We start from the raw sequence: 21,720 nt of genomic DNA on the forward strand, positions 1-21,720 counted from the left end.
AGAAACCACAATTCCCAGACTGTTCAAGTGAAAAATAATTTACTAATTTTCCCAGTGAATATTCTCTAGCTACACAACATGAACAGCAATGAAGCTTTTGTAACTGCCTATGTAAGCACAAAAGGTCTATCTTCCAGGGGTTTAATCTTCTCTGAAAATAAAAAAAAATCTGGAAGCAATTGCATTGCATTCATAGATGGCAAGAAGCTGGAAAAAAGCTGGGATGTGAAGAAAATCCTACTAATACATACACACAATTTTGGTCTGAACACACATTAAAAAAAACATGGTAAAAAGCAACCCTCAGTTTCCTCAAAATGCAAAGGCATTGTGACATTCACTACTAAATTTACAAAGACAAATGAAAAGGCATAAAACCTGCTTATCTGTACACTAACATGCAAAAAAAATAAGTAACAAGATAATTAAATTTATGATAAAAGAAACATCCTTATCAAATGGAAACTAATCTTTTTCTAAGTGTAATCAGCCTATAAATTTTGTATTTTTTATGAAGGAAAACTAATTTCAGTCATGAAGAGATAAGACATCATTCAATCAATGTAGCAGTCCCCTCACAAAGGGTAATAATATAAGGTGCTAGAGAGGACTACCAAAATCTCAGTTACAAGAACGACACATTAGAACAGGAAGATTTCTTCTCAGACATAGAGTTACCTCATTATTAACTCCTGAAGCAGATTAATAAATAATTGTGGAAGCCTTTGTTACCCATATACCTAACAGTCCTCTAAATCTCTTTAAGCTTTTGACCTCAATTAAATTCTGAGGAAAGATCTTCATAGGGCACACAGGCAATGTAATATTGTCGACATTTCAGATTTAATTTATAAATGTGTTTCTGAGAAAGAGCAATATTATGATCTTTTCCCATTACATGGTAGGTTTGGCTTGCCATTCATTACTTGTAATAAAACACCACTGAAGGTGGCAGGGCAATCACTGCCTTCATTTAAGGCCAGTAAAAGCAAATTTGACTACTTTATAAAACAATGACAGCATCTAGAACGAGCTACATCCAGACTGGAGGCTGAGGGAAGGGAAACTAACAGGGCAAAGAGGAATACACAACCTTCCCACAGTCACAACAGAAAGAACAGACACCATGGACTAGGGGATCATAATTCCTTTATCATCCTTCTTCTGAATTCCACACATTTCCAAATTGAAAACAGTGTATCATCCAAAACAAAACCTCACAGACTGTGAGTTACGTGAGCAGGAAAATCATGCTGGATCCTAACTGAGTATAGATGTAATACTCAACAGGATAAATAAATACAGTCATGAATAAAGAGATATTTTCAAGCCAATATTTTTCTTCCCTTAAGCACTTTGTAAGCAAAGAGCAGGCATACATTTTTGCTACAGTCCATCACTCATTTCTTTTCATATTAGGAAAATTTACACCAATTTTATTCTAGCTTACATATTAGGAAAAAAACCATTTTTTTGGTAAATTCATGTTGCATTTGTCCATTGCATGCTTTAGGAACAGCTTTAGCTGATCCTTGAAGAAGCATTAATAGCAAAGGAATTATTACAGATATGACCCTGCATTCAAATGGAAATAGCCGACAGCAACAACGCATTAAGTGGACTTTAGCAGTGGACTGCGGGTGGCAGCAGCTAAGGAGTAACCCAATGAACAAGTGAAACCACTGAAAGGGTCACTGGGGTATCTGGGAGAGAAGAGGAGGAACAACTGCTTCTTTGAGAAAGACATTCCCTAGCTCCTGCAGAAAGACGGGAAATTAGGACCAGTGCTGAATGAGGAAACTCATTGGGAACCAGAGAACAATACTGACAAAACTCTGAAAACCTGACTGAGTGGCCAGCGAATTACAAGCCTGCACAAATAACAGTTTCTGGAAAATGAAGTATTTTTTTCCATTTTTTTGTAGGTTAAATAATTTAGAAATGCATTTACAAATGTTACAGATATGTTCATATGGTAAAACTACTTTTATAATAGACAGAAAATTTTGGGATATACCTTGCAACTTCAAAAAATGAAAGATGCACAATTAACTACTGATCTGATGATGCATTAATACACATTATACAGCTCAATTGCCTGACTTGGCTCTATTGCACTTAAGAAAATTTCCCACTTTTGTTTCTTCTTGTAGATTTAAAAAATATGTAAACTGTTCTGCAAAAGAATATTGCTAACCACAAGATTTTAGATACATATCTACAAAACCTCCACCATTATTAGAATTAAAATATAAACAGCAAGTTTGTAATGTAGTTCTATGACTAAAATATTGAAAATACAAGACTTCAACTTTAGGAAAAGCTGACACATAAACCAGCTATTTATCTAGTAATCGTACTAAAGGGAAATGCAAGCATGTTTTGAAACATGAAAGCTGTACAATTTTGAAACAAACCTTGTCCATTAGTTTACTTGCATGAAGACTCAGGCTATTAAAGAATATTTTCTTGCTCAACAAATGCATTTCTTCAATTGTTGTCAACAGTGTGGCTGCACTGTTTCCTACAATACCACTGAAAAAAAAATTAAAATTATTTAATGAATCTAAAGGGGAAACAACATGATAGTCAGATACTTAATTATAATTTTAAAAAATATTATTTTCAAAGTTTAAAATTTAGAACAAATAATTACAGGGAACAATTCTCCATAATGGCTAAGAGATAAGCTGACTCTAAGCACAAGCATCATCAAGTATGTCACTAAGCAAATATTAAACACAGGCTATCAAACTTGCATAAACTTTTTTGTAGAGTACTAAAGTTTACCAGATTTTTGCTTTCTTATGCAATAAAAATACTTCTGTTATCAAAAACAAATTACATAACAAAAAGGGTTAACAATGTTCTATCATACTGCCTGTTAGGAATAGCATTACCTCTCTCATTTCTGCACTGAGATGCTGGGCAACCCCAAAACTATAAGAATTCATGCCTTGCTATTCCGAGTGTTAAACTATCACACTTGACACAGACACTACATAATCCTTAAACAGCACTACAGGACTATGCTCCTCTCACAGATACACCTTCCCTCTGGCTATAGGAATTGCACTTTTAAGCCACAAACTGTCAGTGAAAATTCATCGGGTCATAATAGGACTAAACCTCTATATTGATTTTCAGATTGTGATCTTGTGTTTAATAGATCATTTCTCAAACTTCTTTAATAGATCATTTCTCAAACTGCTTTTTGCTTTCATTAGCAAGGTGCACCTTCCCTATGCAGAGGAAATTATTCAGCAAGTAGAAGGTACTTCAGTGGTCTTTAAACATTGTGCTGTTAACAAGACAGAAACCAACAGATATGACTGCCTAAAGATCTTCCATTTTAACATCACATTTTCAATTGCACCAAGCTTTATAACCATGGGGAAATGCTAACTTTGGAGACAGAAAAACAACACCAAAATGTTCCAGGATTTTTGGACAATAAAATTAAGACTAGGTCTTACATGTGTTTTACAATAGTCCTGCCCATCACAATTGAGGAATTTAAATAAGCTGGGAGGTGCCCAAGAATCACTTATCCCAGTCTGCCCAACATCTGAAGTGTTTTCAGACAGAGAAGCTCAACTAGTAATATTAATGCTTAAATTCTCAGCAGTTCAGCTCAGGGCTGTGGAGGAAGATCTTTCTCCTACTGCTCCTTCTAACCAACATAAACTACTGCATATGCCACAACATACAAATGATATATAAATTAGCAGCTATGGCTTTTCTCTAGTTTCTGTATTCCTAGTAGCCTCTAGGAGGTTGGAAGCTGATCAGTGCATCTTCAACAGTGAAATAAGGGAGGGCATAATTAGAGGAAAAAAAGCTATCAAAAAGTTATCAAAACACAGCTATTTAAAACAAAACAAAAACAACAAAAAACAATCAAACTGCCCAAAAACCAAACACCTGAAGAAATTTTATTTAATAACATTTTCTCAAAGGGGACTTGACTTTGTCATATGAAATGTTGTACAGAGTTTTTTTGTATACTATTTGAATCTACACGGAACAATAAAGAAACGGTTATTATGCCAAATTGATGCTGCATTCCAAAGCTGTTTTGATATGAACTGAGGAATGGCAACGGGTAAATGGTTTCTGCTTGACATCATGTATGTTTGTACTTGATGTTATAGTGCAGAGCAACAACTAAGCAACAAAAGTACTCTTCCTAGCAGATTTGTTCTTACATATTAGGGAAAAAAGGCATTTTGAACATATTTTGTAATTTTGCATACCTGATTGTATGGTGGTAGAACTTGAGCAAATTAGAAATCTTGTACAGTAAAACTGCTCCTGGCTCAGCAACAATCACCTGCTCAATTCTAACCTGTACCATGAACAAATACAAACATTCTTCAGGTCATAAATTCTGAGAGCCAGCCTTCTATGACTTTATATGCAATATATCTCTGATTTTTGAGAAATAATTCAATCAGAAATAAATTTTAAAAGAGACTGTCCAGTTAACTTTAATGTTGGACTTGAACTGAAGTGCTTTCTAGGCTGCCAAGCATCTGGGCAGAAAACACAAAGGTATATGCACTCTTAAAAAAATAAAAACAACAAACCCAAAACACCTTCCAAAAATCCTACAGTCCCTACAGACTTCTGCTGTTATTGGAAATTTAAAAATAATGAGATCATTTGATGGATTAATACCAGTACATACTGGAGTCTTCCTCAGCACTGAATAGCGAGAATAGTTGCAATGCTGCAGAATCACTAAACTACAGCAGTAGATTTCTAGCATCATGGAGAAATTCAGAACATCAAAGTATTAGGTATTTTGTCTAAGGAAACAAATTTCACCTGGATGAATAAATTCTTCCCTGAAAGGAAGCATATATATCTCCTACCAGTATTTAGTTAGAAATTTATAACTAACAACCAGCTATGTTGATTGTTTATCTCAACCAGGAGACACTGGCTACACAACAAAATGGTGCTGAGTGTCTTTACAGTTGGACAGCTGATGTCTTGTCTCCTTGGTACACACAGTCTCAGTCCACTCATAAAAAGCTGCCCCAGGGTCAATCTTTGTGCACTTATGAAGCAGAATAGGCAGTGACTTATCCCTGCACTGCTCTCCCACGTGCCTGAGTGTGAAAGGGCTACACACAAATCAGCAGCCACCACCCACTCTCCTGTTATTTGCTGTTCAATAGAACATGATGTGCTGCAGTCCCTTCTTCTCAGAGCCAGCTGTAGGGAAAACCAACCAAGATTATGTTTCCTCACTCCTTTCAGTTTGCATCTAATTCACAGACCAAAACCAAATAATACTTTTTAACTCTTATTTGCAATACTTAATGCACAAAGTTTATTTCAACAAAAAGGTGAACTTTGCTTTTCAATGGGTTTGTATGTACAAAGGTCTATATACAAATATATGTCTCCAGTGTTACCTAAAAGGTCCTGTGGGCATGAATACTGAGTATATTCTGATTGTACAGCAAAAGAGAATAGGGCAGGCAGGGGAAAAAGAGGGAAAACAATACACTAACAACATCAACAAAACGGGAATAACTGAAAGTAAATAAAATAATTAAAAACTGAACAAGAGAACAGGCAGAAGGAGGGGGGGGAAAAGAAGATCTGCTGCTTCCCATACAGAAGTCTTCACTGCACTGGAAAACCAAAATTTGCAAGCAACACAACCTAACCTCTTTGGGGAAGCTCTGGACTTAGAGCTCTTACTATTTTCCAGTCCTGTACTTCCTGTTGTTAACTGACCATAAAACACTACCTTCAGTCCACAGAGGACATCAAAGACATTTTGCTTTGAACTCATCTTAAATATTATGGAAAAGATGAGGAGTTTAATTTAAATGTTTTTCAGGATTCTTCTACCTCCATCTGAAATGAGAGGCCTGTGCTAAGATCTACCACTAGGGAGTATTCAAGAGTCACTTAAGTGCCTAAAATACAAACCAACTATCAGTAAGAAATGTGGGCAATTTAGACTGCATGTAAGCATAACTGTTCTACAATGTATTGTAGAAAAACTGAATCTATTACTGTTGTTCCTCTGAAAATGGTGGCTTGTAATTATCTAATTACCTATTATGCATTGTATCAAGGCTCTTCTGCTTGGGGGCTTCTCAGGGGGGATTTTTTCTACCTTTTTTTTTTCTCTTTCCCCTCAGGAAACAATAAGTGTTTCATTCTTTTTACTGTAAAGTCTAGACTGTCAGTGAATTAATGTAAGTTGCATTCTATGAAAATACAGAATACAATGGGAAGTCTTTAATTGTTCTTTTAACATTTTTCTTTTACTAGCACAGTAACTAACCAACAACAGTATTTCTAAATAGTATCTAAAGATACTAGCAGCACGTAAGTGTAAAGAGTTTGGCAACTGAAATTAAAGTTACTGTGTACTTAACTATAAAAATCACAAGCACTTAGATCAAGACCAAAACTTTCTCTGACTTAACAGGAGTTTGATTTTATTCCTAATCACTTTGTTGGAATTTGCACACAATACTGAACTCAAACATCAGCATTCAGTATTAACAGAACTGATTCAAGAGCACAGAAATTTGGAAATATCTTCCAAAAAAACAAAGCTGTGGTGATGGTGTGTCTATTAGGACAGTTGTCTTCCAACAGATCAAAAACGAAAAGGTTGTGAAGGATAATCATAATTCTGTGGCAACAAGCACAAAACTGAAATACAGAAGATTCTGTCTGAACATCAGGGAACACTTTTTTTTCCACTGCACAAGGCAGGTGGCTGAACACTGGCATATGCTGCCCAGCGAGGCTATGGAGCCTGCATCCTTGGAAGTATTTAAAAATCACTAGGACACAGTCCTGGGCAACCAGCTCTAGGTGGCCCAGCCTGAGCTGGGAGTTTGGACCAAGTGACCTCCAGATGTCCTTTCTAATCTCAATTATTTTGTAATTCTGTGACTTTCTAAAAGGCACTTTTTTGAATTTTACCTCTCTCCAGACCTTATCCTTTTCTTAGCAGAAACTTACGTACAGTATCCAAAAACTAGCTGTTCACATTTGAGACTGAGCATTTGTCAACTGGAAACGGTTGTTATAGCTACAGAAGCCTAAGAGAAATTTATTATAATAGTATTTAGGCACAGTAGATTTTGTTTAAAACAACCTGGATTTACACAGTGCACAGTCAGGCAATAATTGGTATCAGCTTCATCACCGCGATTACTTCAGTGCTTATGTGAAGCACATACAAGACAAGTCAGTCAATCAGTTGATGGATCATCATTAATGATTTCTATCACATGTGTCCCCTAAACTTACTACGGCTGTAGTTTGAAAAAAAGACAAGTATAGAAAGATGTGACAAATAGGAAAAACTGAAGTAGCATAAAGAAGGTAATTAAGAAACAATTTTTCATGGTGTCTTTAAAATACAAAGCAGGAGTTATTAAAACAAACCCAAAAACACCAAAACAAACAAACAAACAAAAAAACCCCACAAACAACAAAAGGAACTGGCTTTTCACACAAGAGCTGAAATGTTCACTTCCCTCCTGAAAGAAATGTTGTGAATATCATCAGTTTATATCAATTTGACATGGGCATGCAAGAAAACATCTATTGAGATCTATTATATACAAAGAAGTTATTGCTCAGTAAGTCGTTAGTATATTCACAAACAGGCAAGGAAACTATCCTGTGGAAGAATGACACAACTGCACAACCTGTACACTCTTCCCTAAGCAAAATGATCACTATGAAAAACAGGTTAGTAAATTACATTGATTTTTCATTTGACCCACTACAGCTATTCCCATGCACTTATCACAAAGCTGTAATTTTTATACATCAGCACTCCTCAACATAGGAAAAGTAAACCAAAATCAAGACTCTAATTTAGCATCCTAGTATCCCTTATTATATGACTTTATAATAAAGTCATATTATATCATATTATAAAGAATATTATAAACCAGACATCTATGAACAAAGGAATCTTTAATTTGAGAAAAAATCCTTCAGAAGTCAACAGTCTAATCCTTAACCAAGGGCAATGAAAATACACTGACGAGATAGGAGCACAATTTCTGAAAAAACATGACAGAACAGCTTTTGTATTTAGAGCGCTAAGGAAAACAAAATACTTCACCTTCAGAGGCCTGCAGACACCTTCTGTGATGTGCCCAACTACTTCTTGAATATTTTCTTCCACACCTATAGTTAATGCAAACACATGCTAAGATTATGCAAATGTAATTCTCTTTTCTTCAAGACTCTAAAACAAATAAACAAATGTAGGAGGTACTCCTCCATAAAAAGCATTATGAACTGTGTGTTCTTTTCTCCACACGACTAGCTCACACCTCCACTGTATCTCCAATCTAACCATTAAGAAATAGCTGCATGGCAAAACAGACCCAGAGTCATTACCTTTCGCTATGCAATTGCTTCCTAGGGCAACACAGTGTGTGGGAATTTGAGGCAGAAGCAGCAAGGGGAAGAATAAATGATTTAGCAAGAAGCTATCTCAGTAAGGCTCAGTATTAGCACTTCATGAAATTAAACTAGAAAAACACCCAAAAAACAACCAGGCTGGTGAGATGCTCAAGGAGCAGCAGTACCCCCCATCTGAAAGGCCTGACTGGCAAACACACGTGTCTGTCAGCGCTGGTTACTGACGAGCTCGTGGCGCTGTTACTAATGAAGTGACATGTGTACCTCCACACTGCTGCGTGCTGCAGCGCTGGCAAACGCTTCCTCCCCAGCAGCAATTGAAACTCATCTTTCACAGAACGATGTACAAAGGAGAATATTGCCCTATCTCATCACGAAACACAAATGAATTGTTGCATGGCAACCACTGCTGTCATAAATCAATCAAACTGAAAGCAACAGATCTTCAAGCTCTCACTTCAGTAACAACTCAGAACAGATTTATGGAGAAAGCAATACTTTAATTCTAATTTAAAACTTGTCAACAGGAGTTCATCTTCAGATGGGACCCATGCAATGAAAGTAAACAAACTGACTGTGACATGTGACAGAAATCAGGTGACCCGAAGCTATATTTTTCTTATTTCAGACTCAGACAGATTACCTCGGAGAGTAAAAATAATGAAAGATCGGAGATCTGTGCCAATGCCTCCTTACACCAAGTTACATGAAAGTCATATAAACCGTAACAACTGAATTCAGTGTGGTGGCTGTAAGAATTTCAACATACTGAACTGGTAAGGTAATAAAAATACACTTATATACTTGAGTATTGGTATCAAAGCAAAAAGCAAGATTAAAAACCACAGCGTGCACGCTCTTTTACGTAATGGCTAGCTCTCAGATAGACCTTAGCAATTTACACATTTTTTAGTAGGAACAGCCACACTTGTACTGCTCATCAGTGTAACAAGTACCTACCACATATTTGCAATAGTGTATCTACACCAGACTGACTTAAAAACAAGTTGTTTGGTACGAAAATTTTAGCTCAAAAAATATACAAGTTCGAATACCAAAGGACATGGAATAAAAATTTTGAGACACCACATGCTTGTGGCCTTTGCATGTATTTTCATGTCCAATTAGAATATCTGGATTCCAAAAGCAGTGAAATCTTCCAGCAGAATGGGTTACATAAGTGGTGCAAGTTTGACATAAAAGACTTACAAAACAAACAATTCTCAAAGGTCCAAAATAACTTTTAGAAGCTCATAACTGAAGATACGCTTCCAACTCCTTGCTACAGCATGTATAATTTTTCTCTGAGTATCCTTCTATAAAAGGAGAGATCTTTTTTGGACTTTGTTTAGCTTGTGTTCTCCATCTGGGTTCCTGTAACTCCACAAAAAATTGGTTTCTACTGCGTCTCTTAAAATGCCTGCAACTCTCCATTCCTTGCAAGGAGAAGATTTCTCTGCAACTGGGAGGCTCCTGCTAGCTACAGAATACCTAAACTCTGAAGGAAAACCAGATGTTTTATGCTTGTTCAGCAAAAGAGTTGAACTTTTCTGAATGCGTTTTCAGCACTTAAAAAATTTAGTAGCATTTTTGGTCAGATTAATCTGAAACAGCTAATTTTTGCAAACTTAGTATTTTAAAACTTTTTAAAAACACTCCTTGCACGCTCTGCTTATGGGCTACATTGTTCGGTCACTTTAAAGTAAAAACGGGGATGGAAACATTCCTCCAAAAAAAAGAAGTGCCACATATACAATTCTTCATCCAGTGGGACCATATCCACAAACAGGTATACAAGTGGCTTTTTTTGTTGTTGTTTTTTGAGAAGGGAAATTTTTGTGTAGCTGTGATTTACCAGACTCTCCACAGACCTGAAAGTACAAAGAACTTATACGACAATTTAAACAGAAATCTGAACTCAGTACAGACACACCTGAAGGAAAATAAAAGAAGTGGTTCCATCTGCAAGAAACTACTCAAGCTGAAATTGAAGTGAAAACATCTGACTGACCTAACTTCAGACAGCCAGGTAGGTGTTTTATCTATGCAGTTCCTTGGGCTCCCTCTATAGGGGAATGGAAAAAAATCCCAATTGGTGATGAAAGTCTCCAGAAATGCTTACATTAGATCTCAAATTTTGTTAGGAAGCACTGCACTCTGAAGACGCAAATCTCTGTCCTTATTTCAAAAAGATGTCAATTTGTTAAATGGCTACATGAAATTAACTCAATTTTTACTCTAGCCTGCACAGCCAGACACCTAAAGACTGCACACCAGCAGAGAAAATTCAGCTTGAGTTTTTCAGTACCATACATGCTGTCCTAACTACCAACTCAGGACCTGAATGTATAAAGAATATATAATCTCAGGGTACTTTGGGCTTGCACTGCCCATAACTGTTTCTTGTTCAATCTAGTGGTATCCTATTAAGTACTGTTTTGTCTTACAGACCTTATCACATCAGTATCCTTGTCATCAAAAAAATTTCTCCCAAGACACAGAGGAATAGTTACAGACAGCACCTCCCAAGCTCCCAGTTTGTTGCTTCCATTATGAAAGGAAGAATTCCTCTTTATATATCTTGAAAACTGTGTAACAGTGATAGCAGACCCACTCCTGGGGAGCTTCGGAAAACATATTTTTCCTTCAGACTGAAATACTGAATATTTTGTTTATACCAGTTTTCCCAGAAAAAGGTTTTATCCTGGTGATTTTTTTTGTTGAAAATCTCTCCCCCAAATATTTATATTCTCTGTATTATCAGGTATCTTGCTCTGTGGCTGAAATGCTCTAACTATATCTCATTCCATGTTCATATCATCTCATCCCAGCATCCTGTCAGGAGGCCAAAGAACTTCATAGTTAAGCAAAGCACTACACAAAGAAGTGGGAGAATTTCAGAACAAAGCACAGCAGCAGAAGTCCAGCCCACAGCAGAACCAGACACATTTACTTGCTCCACGGGCCCAGCTTTTCCTGAAGGGCTCCCCAGTTACAGCAGAAGCATTGGTCAGTCATCTACAAAGCACTGCCATGTCTTTTTCTCTACCATAAAACCATCATGAGGCCTGCTTTCCTGTCTCCCTGAAATACTGTCAGCAAACAATATTGACTTCACTTCCACAGTACACTGTAACTGTATTTAAAAACCAGCATTCCTCCAGTTTGATTTACAACAGCTCCTAAACAGCCTCCTTTTCTCACATACCATTAATTAGGAAAGGCAATTAATACTTACAGCAGTAAGGCAAATCAGAATACACATTCACTTTAAAATCAGAATACATATTCACTTTAAAACCCAGAGTAGGATTGAGACATACAATCTGAAAAGTTCACCAGATACTGATCACATTTAAGTTCTTACCATGAGTTTGTTACAATTGAGTACACATGCTTAATTTATAAAAAATATCTTCCTCTGAAACTATGGTGGCAAATCATACTATAACTTCTACAGGATAAAAGTCTTAAAAGTATAGGTTCAATCTACTGAAAACAAAGCAAAGAGGCTGAAGACCAAGCATGAGAATCTGCAGGTCTGAATTGAAGGAGAGTGTTGATATTAAAAAGCTTCACCTATTTGTGAGTGGCCTATGTCAACCTCCATAAATATGGAATGATATTAAATGACAGATGAAAATTCCATTTTCCTTGTAGAACAAAGCGACTTAGAGAAACAAGGAATTATATTTTTAAAAAATAAAAACTAAACAAAAGAACAAAAGCATAATGAAAATCCTCAACATAGTATGTAATGTTTTCAAAGAAACATGCTTTCGTATAAATTGCAAACAATTTCTGAACTCTCAACTGCATCCAAAAATATCCCTTTGTAAATATAATGTAAATCTATTGTAAGTACAGTAAAATGTAAATAAATGAGTGCATTTTGAAATACTCTTCTTTTGTTACAGGTCTTTTGGTAGAATGTAACCACCAGCTATTCTGAGATTGTTTTTAGGAAAATTTAAACTCAGACTTGTAACTGAAGCCCAGCTTAAGAAATTAATCACACTTTCTTACTTATCACAGACTTACTATCACTTCACAATTTATATCTTAGAACCAGTACTACCTTGAATAGTCACAAGCTTTAACATAGCTTCTAAGTGTTCTTTTTCAGAAGCTGTAGCTTGATGCAACCAGGCCAGCATGTCTCCTACATACCTACACAAAGACAGAAATTTCTTTGTAAATTAGTGGTTTATTGGTGTCAGAAATTCAAAATGTCAACCAAAAAAAAAAAAAAAAAAAAAAAGATTATTTCATATACATTCTTGTTAGCACTGTACCTGAGAGGATCATGCGAATGCATTTCAATAGGGCGGGGAGTACCGCCCAGACCTCCTCTAGTAAGAGCATCTATAAAGCCACGGACCACCGCACTCCTCCTAGCTGTCCCAAACTCATCCAACGTGTATCTGTTATTGAAACACAAAAACAGCTTAAAAACCCCAGTCTATCTTATCACAGTCCAGCCTCAGCTAATACAAGTAAACATTTTTATAGTTCTAGAAATCTTGCATCAATGCTTCTACTATAAAGCCTTCAAAACCATCTGATGATGTTGGAATTCCTATCATCCTGCTCTGCCTATGGTACATCTGACAGACAGGAGAAGACAAATTTTATGTTGTCACCTGCCTGTCTGCCCTACAGCAAATGTGTAGGATGAGACAAGACTTCTGATATTGCAGACAGGTGGTGCAATATATACATATTATATATATAGTCTTATATATACACACACACACACACACATATATATATACTCTGTCCTTTTCTTCTTTCTTGGTTGGATAGCTCTTAGTTTCCAGGCTAAATTAATTACCTGTCAGATTATTATTTGTGGGGATTTTCTACTGAATTTGAACAGTTCTTCTAGTGTGCCTTCTCTAATACCATTGCAGAATAGACTGAAAGAAGTACTTGGCACTGCGTTTCCTATATAGGAGCATTGGCAGAGGCCACAGTCTTGCCAGGATCAGGTTACTATTACAGAAGAAACTGGGGTAAGAGAAGAAAATTAATTGACTGCTTCTGCAGGGTCCTGGGGTTCATCAGGCACAGCATCACCAGCTGGGCAAGGGAGGGGATTGTTCCACTCTGCTCTGCACTGGGGCTGCCTCACCTCGAGTGCTGGAGGCAGTTTTGGGTGCTACAACATTAACAAGACATTAAGATGTTAGAGTGTTCAAAGGAGGGCAATTAGGATGGTGAAGGGCCTTGCGGGGAACCTGCATGAGGAGTGGCTGAGGTCACTTGGTCTGTTCAGCCTGGAGAGGACTGAGGAGAGACCTCACTGCAGTTACAAGTTCCTCATGAGGGGAAGAGAAGAGGCAGGCACTGATCTCTTCTCTGTGGTGACAGGGACAGACCCGAGGGCATGGCCTGAAGCTGTGTTAGGCGAGGTTTCGGTTGGGTATTAAAAAAAAGTTCTTCATCCAGAGCAGGGCTGGGCACTGGAAGAGGCTCCCCAGCAGAACTGATCACAGCATCAAGCCTGACAGAGTTCAGGAAGTGTGTTTGGACAATGATCTCAGGCAAACAGTGTCACTCCTGGGGATGATGCTTTGCAGAGCCAGGAGCTGGACTTAATCACACTTGTGGGTCTCTTCCAACTCAGCATGCTCTGTGATTTTCTTGACTCCTCAGAACAGATACTAAAGAGAACTCTTCCTTGACCCTCCCATTCCCTCACCCCCAGAAATAAATAAATGAAACTCAGCTTTTCAATTTTTGTACACATAAGCATCTTGGACAGGTTTGGGACTCCTGTTTGCATATGGTCCAGCTGACTGACAGAAGCAGCATTTTATTGCACTGCAGCACAAGGCTTATTCCTTCTAGGCTACCACATGACTAGTAGGAACAGACACATACTCATTTCATAGCTATCCACTGATTTTAATCAAAGCAATCTGAGCTAGATATTTAATGGATGAACAATTACAGCCCAGAATGCATTATCTCAAATGGCTTGCTGGTGGGAGAGGAGGCGCCAATAACTTACACATGGCTCATTTCTGGAGTGGGCTACCTTTCTGCTGGCATTGAAGCATGAAAGCAAGTGAAGGATGGGAAATGAACACTGGTAACCTTCCAGTTATATTTGCAAGCCAGAGAACACTTCTATTTTTTTAAAAACCAATTTAAGCATTTTGAACAACACACAAACTACAAAGGAAAGAAAACAGACAAAAATAAACATTAGAGATTATTTTTCCAATGTAACTGAAAATTGTCAAGGAGTGAGCACATTGTCACTTACCAATGACATCCAGCAGAAGAATATACATACAAAATAATATTAATAAAAAGAATGCTATTCTCTGACTTATCTAAGTCTGCATTTAATAAGCACTGCATTCACATTTAATAGAGGTAGAGAATAAAATCTGAAGGAAAATAATATATGGTTTCAAAAATGTTCAACATTAAGTTCAATTGGATTTCTACTCTGCTATATAAAGTCAGAGGCAACCTTCAGTTTCGTTCTTTTTAATCCCAATTATTGTATTAAAGAGGTGGGGAAAGAAAATCTGGAAATTTCTGTTGAAGCGTTTTTCCTTATACACTGTACCTGTTAAGCTGAAGAGTAAATATCTGCAATAATTACAGCATCTAGCATCTGACAACTGTCCACTGTCTAGAATGAGCAGAATTGGAGTGAAAAATCTCAAGCATCTGTAGAAACCAGCTAGCCTTTTTTTTCCTCTCCAACAAACAGCCATACAATAGATCATTAAATATACAGCAGTGAAACAGATCTTGTGATCATTATTAGTTCTGAAAACAGCATTCAATAATGATAATTTTGTTTTAAAAAGGAAACTACTAATTTTCCTTTTGCTCTCAGTAGAACAGGGTATAACCATTACAAAATCCTGCATGTTAAAAAATTCAGCAATAACTATTGTTTACACTAGAACACAGTATTTACTACTATGTTATTACACATACTCATGTTTAGAGAAGAAAACATTGGATTTTTTTCAACCCAGCTGTAATGTTTAAAATATACAGTAATGATCACTGGGGAAAGTGGAAAAAAAAACCTTTGTAAACCTGAATGGATAATGGAAGATGAACACTGCTTTCAGCTATATCTGCATGCATTTTCTAGGAAACAGTTCTCAATTTTTCTGTTAGAGCCAGGAAGTGAAAACCAATCTAAAATGTTTATTTTACATCCCCTACTGACTGAAGTTCCAAAAATTCCATCCATAGTGCACTCCTTCTGACACCTTTAGTTAGTAAGTCAATATAAAGAAACAAGAATTTGTAGATTTGGTTCTAAACTCTTGCCCTTCTCCATCTGATTCACTTTCACCCAATCAAATCACAATCTTTATCAGATGCAAGGGCAGTGACCTGGAGGGAAAGTGTTTAGTTCTCACAAGAGTGCCAATACACAAAAAAAAAACTATTTAAAATTGTTTTCTTCTGTGACTTAGCTTCTCTATTCTAAACTCAGCAATTTGTTACTTAAAGGTATACAAAAATTTTTGGAAAGGAATAAACTAAATCTTGAGATTTAGAATGTAAAGCGTCAGTACTGCAATTTTGATAATATGCTGTAGTAAGTAATTAAGCTTGATAATCTATGATGAGAGACACGTGTCTGCATCATCTACAGTAATAGGGGTTTTTTGCCCTTTTGGAAGAGGAAAGGTCTTACCAATCAAATTCTATGTTAATACTATTACTGTTGTTTGTGACAGAAGTGTCAGAAAAAAAAATTCTCTTCTGCAGATTCATTTTAAACTGGCCAGCAGTGGATTTATACACAAGATGGGGTTTTCTTTCCTTGAACTATGAAAGCAAAACAATGATTTTATGAAGTTTCAAAGCATCATAATTCAACAAAGTATTTATTATAGAAAATAAAACTGTATCTAAAAAGAATCCCATAAAATGTTGTGAACAGCACAGTGACTGATCTTTTGCAGCTGTAAAAGAGGGTGTAAGGGACAGAATGCAGGAAAGGACTACACTTCCCAGCTGTGGCGTGAAGTACTCCAACAGACCACCCTACAGGTGGGCAGGTCAAGTGACACCACTTCTCCCTCACATTAACCAGAGAGCTGACTGAGCATGTCCAGATCTGAGCTTTCTCTCACACTGACAGCACCTTTCAGGTCCTATGCATTTTTCCTGTGAAGGGCTCCATGGAGCTTTACAGCATCATGTACCCACACCTTCACATTGACACCACTCCTAAAGACAGAGTAGCCTTTGAAAGGCTGTCTGTTACTCTGCTGCCCTGGATACCTGTGGCTGAAAGCAATTTTCAATGGTTGCAAAATGTGATAAATGCATTAAAAAAAAAAAAAAAAAAAAGTCAAATGAAAACCAAAAGCCCTAACCCCAAAGAAGTGTAAATAACTCTTCAGGGATGGTCACCCCAATAAACAGTTCTTACAGTGCCACCTGCTGGTTCATTCCCCTAAATACCATTTAATTTACTTCAACAACAGCAAATTCAGAATAAGAACAGTAGTACTTTACACAGATTTAGATATATAAATACCTCTATACTTTAGAGGTCCATATGTAGGATTTTTTAATAGATTACTGTATAACTCATAATGGAAGACATTCTTATAACCACAGGCACATCAGTAAAAGCTAATTAGCCTTTACCAATTTTTTACTTTGGGGACTTAAAAGACAAAATCACATGTTTTGAACAGGATTGTTTTACTTCAGAAAAATCTTAGAATGAGAGCACAGAAATTCACCATTCATTTAAATAGAAACAGCCTGACATTTTACTTTAATTAGAAACTTGTAAGATAGAAAAGTCCAATGACATTTCCTGTATCATAATTACGTCAAAAAGACTTCTGAAATTTAAAACAGTTGAAATATAATTTTTTATAACTTAAATTTCTGGGTAGTTTTGAATTTGGCACAGGACCAAAATGCCACCAGTCTTGGCACTGTAATTCATGCCCATCTTTAAGTTTTATAAGCTCAAAATACCAGCTTCTGTTAGAGATAATAGCAAACACTTACTTGTACAACACAGGTCTATCTTGTAAGGCTTCCATGGCTTGAGCAAGAACTGGAGAAATGTCACACGATTCTTGTGTCAAAGTCCTGCATTCATCTATAAAATACCAACACAAAAGCACATTCTTTACCCTGTAATAAATGTTATACAAGCTGTCAAACAAAAAAATGAGTTAAAAACTTAAAGGCTTTTAATTTTAAGACTTCAGAATATGTTTTCTGGACCAGTTAGTGTTAATACAATTAAATTCCCCTGCAACCAGTACTGTAAAATGCATGTCCATCCCCAATTTCAACAATGAAAATGATTAACGGAAGCTTACTATTTCTTCATGCCCACATACAAATGTTGACTCATTCAACCTTCACAATTTTATTGGGCTCTTTTGTAACTGTTTACCACGTTTCAGGTAAACTATTAAGAAAAAAATGGAGCAACTAGTTAAGCAAGCTGTTTGTTTTGCCATTTGGTTCTTGTTATTTTTTTCTCTCATCAAAATAACTATATAATCTTTTATAGTCCAGGCAAGAACGTGGAAATCTTATAAAATAAATCAAACATTGGCAGAAAAATTATGACTTTTCGTATGACGACTATCTGAGGTTTCAGCATCCACTGAAGAACAGCTAATGAATAATCCACTTTTATAATAATGAAATTGACCCAAAAAAAATGAGAGAATTGCCAATTAGCAGTTTGGTTCCCTAAGAAGTAAACCAAAGTGTTAACATATCTTGGAAGGGGTTTCTGCTAAATTCAATCCACATGAAGGAATTATAGGAATCATCATAATAATAAGCATAAACACAAAAACATTCTTAGTCCTACTTTGAGTCCATCTGTAAAGTCGTTCATAAGATGTCTCTTGCAGTAAAGCCATCTGTTCCATAATTTCCAAGCTACAAGACAAATAAGAAGTTTATTTGCAAATACTATTTTAGGCAGTATTAGCAAAGGCATGTGCAAGTCAAATTAAACATACCATTATTAAAATTTTGAGTATTTAAAATATTTTTTGGCCGAAACATTCTGTATATTTCTGTATATATTCTGTCATATGAAGCAAAGAATGAGACCTTGCTTTAACTTCTGCTTTTAAGTGCAGATAGTTCTCTTGCACTCATTTAAGTAGGACTCACCCTGCCCTTTGTTGATTTGTTCGGAGGAGAATCTTGACATCATCATGAATTTGTTTTACTCGTCCCAAAGCCTTGAAAAAATCCTAAATAAATTCAAAACCAAAATACAAGCAGTGTGTAAAAGCAGTAATTTCCATTCAAATCTCTAGCACTCTGTACTCCCTCTTTCAATTCCATTCCTAAGTTGCTTGCAGGTCTGTGTTACAAAAGCTGCTTTTAAAATTCACACCCCACCTTTGCCACTTAACTTTCATTCCATCTTAAGAGCCTTAGAATTTTTTAGTTTCCCATTGTATCAAACTTTTCATTCACAAAAGAAAAAAAAAAGAAAAAGAAAATAAGAAAAAGCACTAAAGATGTGTTTGTAACCTGTACTGTCAAGTTGTGAAGTATGTGTGTTTCACATCCATTAGGTAACCCTAGGGAGATTTTGAGGACACTGCTATGCATTACATCTCCCATTACTGTTAGAAACTACGGAGCAAAATGAAACATTGTAAAGTACAATGATTACAGGTTGATATTTTTGTACTCATGAAATGAGATAACTATTCTTTTAAAAAAATTGAAAAAAAAAAAAAAACATTTGCAATTGACTAGACTAAGGTTCTCCAGAACAACCTTTCTCTGTGGAGTAACTCAACAGCATCAGTGGAAAAAAAAAACAAATGCAAAGCCTAGAAGACAAGTACATATGGCTAAAAATGTTACTTTATTAGTTTCAGAGTGCAAATGGAAAGCCAGTAACATTTTCAAACAGACCTTCTTATGAAGACATATTTCAAATGCCTTGGAGGAGACCAGCTATTTCAGATACAACTGTTTGTTAAATCTTTTGTGTTTGAACAGAGTTTGCTCAGCAAAGTTCATTCTGGTTCAAGTCACATAAAAATAGATACATTCTAAGTACAAGAGGCCAGCAATTTAATCTACCGCCTTACATCAACTGTGTTAAAGACCATGTTTATTAAAACCCAAAGCACTCTTCCTTTGGGATAAAAGAAAATTTCCAAACCACAGGTCTGACTAAATGTGTTTTAAGCATACTGGTTGACTCTATCATAGCGGAAATGCACACACAATGTTAATGAAGACTCCAACTAAAGCAGAATAACTGTTTTATCTCAGTTACTTCTGCACATCTTTTAGATGAAGTATCAAAAAGACGAGCCCTTGCTGGCTGCAAACCAATCGCGCAGTAACTGGCACGGTGTTGCTGTCATTGCTCCCTGCAATGGGCGCTTTCTAGAAACTAGAATGTTCTTTCATGGCAATAGCGGTACAAAAGCATACAGCAATTACTCAAGAGCATAATTATTTAGCATATTCCATTTATGCTTTCATTAGCACTGTTTATGGTTACAGTTCCATGTTTTTAATAGTGCTTTAATGCAAACAGGATGCCAGTGAGAATGAGATAAATCTGGACTATGTGCTGATGCACTACGTGAAGCTTTCCATGCAACTGCAGTGATAAAAAGGTCTATTCAGTATACTCAATTCTTTCATTATTCAGTTTGCTTTTACTGTAGAACAAGTTTCCTTTTACTGCGTCTTCTTATTCAAACCATAACATATTCCAAAACTTGTTTTGGAAGGTGGCTGAAGTGAATCAGCACCTAATATCTTTAGCAAGCACATAACATTGAGGGAAAGCCTCAGATCATATTGTCCCAAGTCACTGAATACCTATATACATGAATATGCAAAATGTACACACATATGCACAGTGGCAGTACTAGAGAGCTGCAAGCTTCTCATTTGCTTTGAGTCTCATGAAGTTTTAAACTATCTTCACTGAAAATTCAGACTTCATAAAGGTCTTTTTGAAGTGTAGAACCATATGAGAACTACTTTGCCTCAAACTGATTACATAAGAGCTCACTTGCCTCAAACTCATTACATCATTACACAAACTAGAACTTAATGCTGGTTTTCTGTCTCTTTACTGGAATCTTTCATAATACATTTCAAACTCATCACAAATTCACCATTCTCTTAAAAGGTACACTCCTCCATAAAAATTAAATTGCAAACCAGAAATAATATCTCATGTACAATTCAGCTAGGGCATTTCTACATTTTAGTTCAGGGTGAAGATTTTAATGTTCATTGAGCTACCTCAGTAATTGGCTCATCTTTTGTGCCTCGAAGCAGATTCATTTCATCCGGTGTCAGCTGGAATTTTGCTATGAATGCATCTGCAACTTGTGCCTTCATTTCTAATCTCTGACTGCAATAAAACAAAGTGAAGAGGATATTAGCTTTTTATGCTTATCTCGAAGACTTATTTTTCATATTTATACTTTCAGAAATACAACCAGAATCAGAAATTGGTATTATTAAATTATAATAGCACATTCCTGCATCAAACACTTGAGATGCTTTTTCACATAAGACTTTCTATTAAGCTTACACAGATTTTTCAGTAAAGAAAATATAGAGTTATTTTAACACATTTGAAAATTACTAAGTTCTTTAAAATAATATTTCTTCAGCATTTGTATCATAAGTTATCTAATCCAGACACTTTGTGCTTGCATTTTTGTAACAACTGCAGTTATTACCTTTCAAATTCTCTAAGGAAAGGAAAAGCCTATAGCATCCAAAATTACAAAATTAACCTTAGATTAATCTACTTTTCTGCAAACCAGATCCATTTCTTTGTAACACCATACAGTTGGGATATCAATTTACTAATGTCACAAACAATCAAAATGCAATAGCAAATTCTCTTGTTCCTGAAATAAACACAGCCACGATGCAATATGCAAACACCATCTCATGGGCAGCATTTTCCTGCATATGTTTTGTCACATGCCTTATAAACACAGAAGGACACAAATAGAATGGACTGGGATTCCTGTAGCAACAGAACATTTGCTCAAACTGTGGTTTGAGCACAGAGTATTCCTGGAAATAAAGACTACTTTTTCAGGACATTGAGAAGGCACCAATTAGTTATTTGCAGAAGAATAAAGCTCAATTCCTTTAAGATAATTTCATCTTTCAATGTGATATAATCACTACAAGACAAATACACTCTTATTACAGGGTGGTAAGACAGGTAAGTATACTTCTATATACTGTATAATTAAATTTCCTTGCAAGATCAAAGCCTGAAAAGAA

The 21,720-nt window shown here is 36.1% G+C and overlaps 1 protein-coding gene across 2 annotated transcripts in view; it reads right to left on the reverse strand.

Moving 5' to 3' along the window:
- The window catches only part of COG6 (component of oligomeric golgi complex 6), a 54,302-nt gene that overhangs the window by 18,416 nt on the left and 14,166 nt on the right, over positions 1-21,720 (reverse strand). For both annotated transcript variants that reach the window (XM_041407336.1, XM_041407335.1), the window contains exons 5-13: positions 20,713-20,824; positions 18,592-18,674; positions 18,281-18,351; positions 17,455-17,548; positions 12,726-12,854; positions 12,509-12,600; positions 8,126-8,190; positions 4,257-4,348; positions 2,418-2,535 (exon numbers count right to left, since the gene is read on the reverse strand). In XM_041407336.1, coding sequence (XP_041263270.1) covers positions 2,418-2,535; positions 4,257-4,348; positions 8,126-8,190; positions 12,509-12,600; positions 12,726-12,854; positions 17,455-17,548; positions 18,281-18,351; positions 18,592-18,674; positions 20,713-20,824 — 856 coding nt within the window. The remainder of the gene's footprint in view (positions 1-2,417; positions 2,536-4,256; positions 4,349-8,125; positions 8,191-12,508; positions 12,601-12,725; positions 12,855-17,454; positions 17,549-18,280; positions 18,352-18,591; positions 18,675-20,712; positions 20,825-21,720) is intronic.

Source organism: Onychostruthus taczanowskii, unplaced genomic scaffold, assembly GCF_017590055.1.
Source record: "Onychostruthus taczanowskii isolate IOZ18803 unplaced genomic scaffold, ASM1759005v1 scaffold26, whole genome shotgun sequence".
NCBI classification, from domain to species: domain Eukaryota; kingdom Metazoa; phylum Chordata; class Aves; order Passeriformes; family Passeridae; genus Onychostruthus; species Onychostruthus taczanowskii.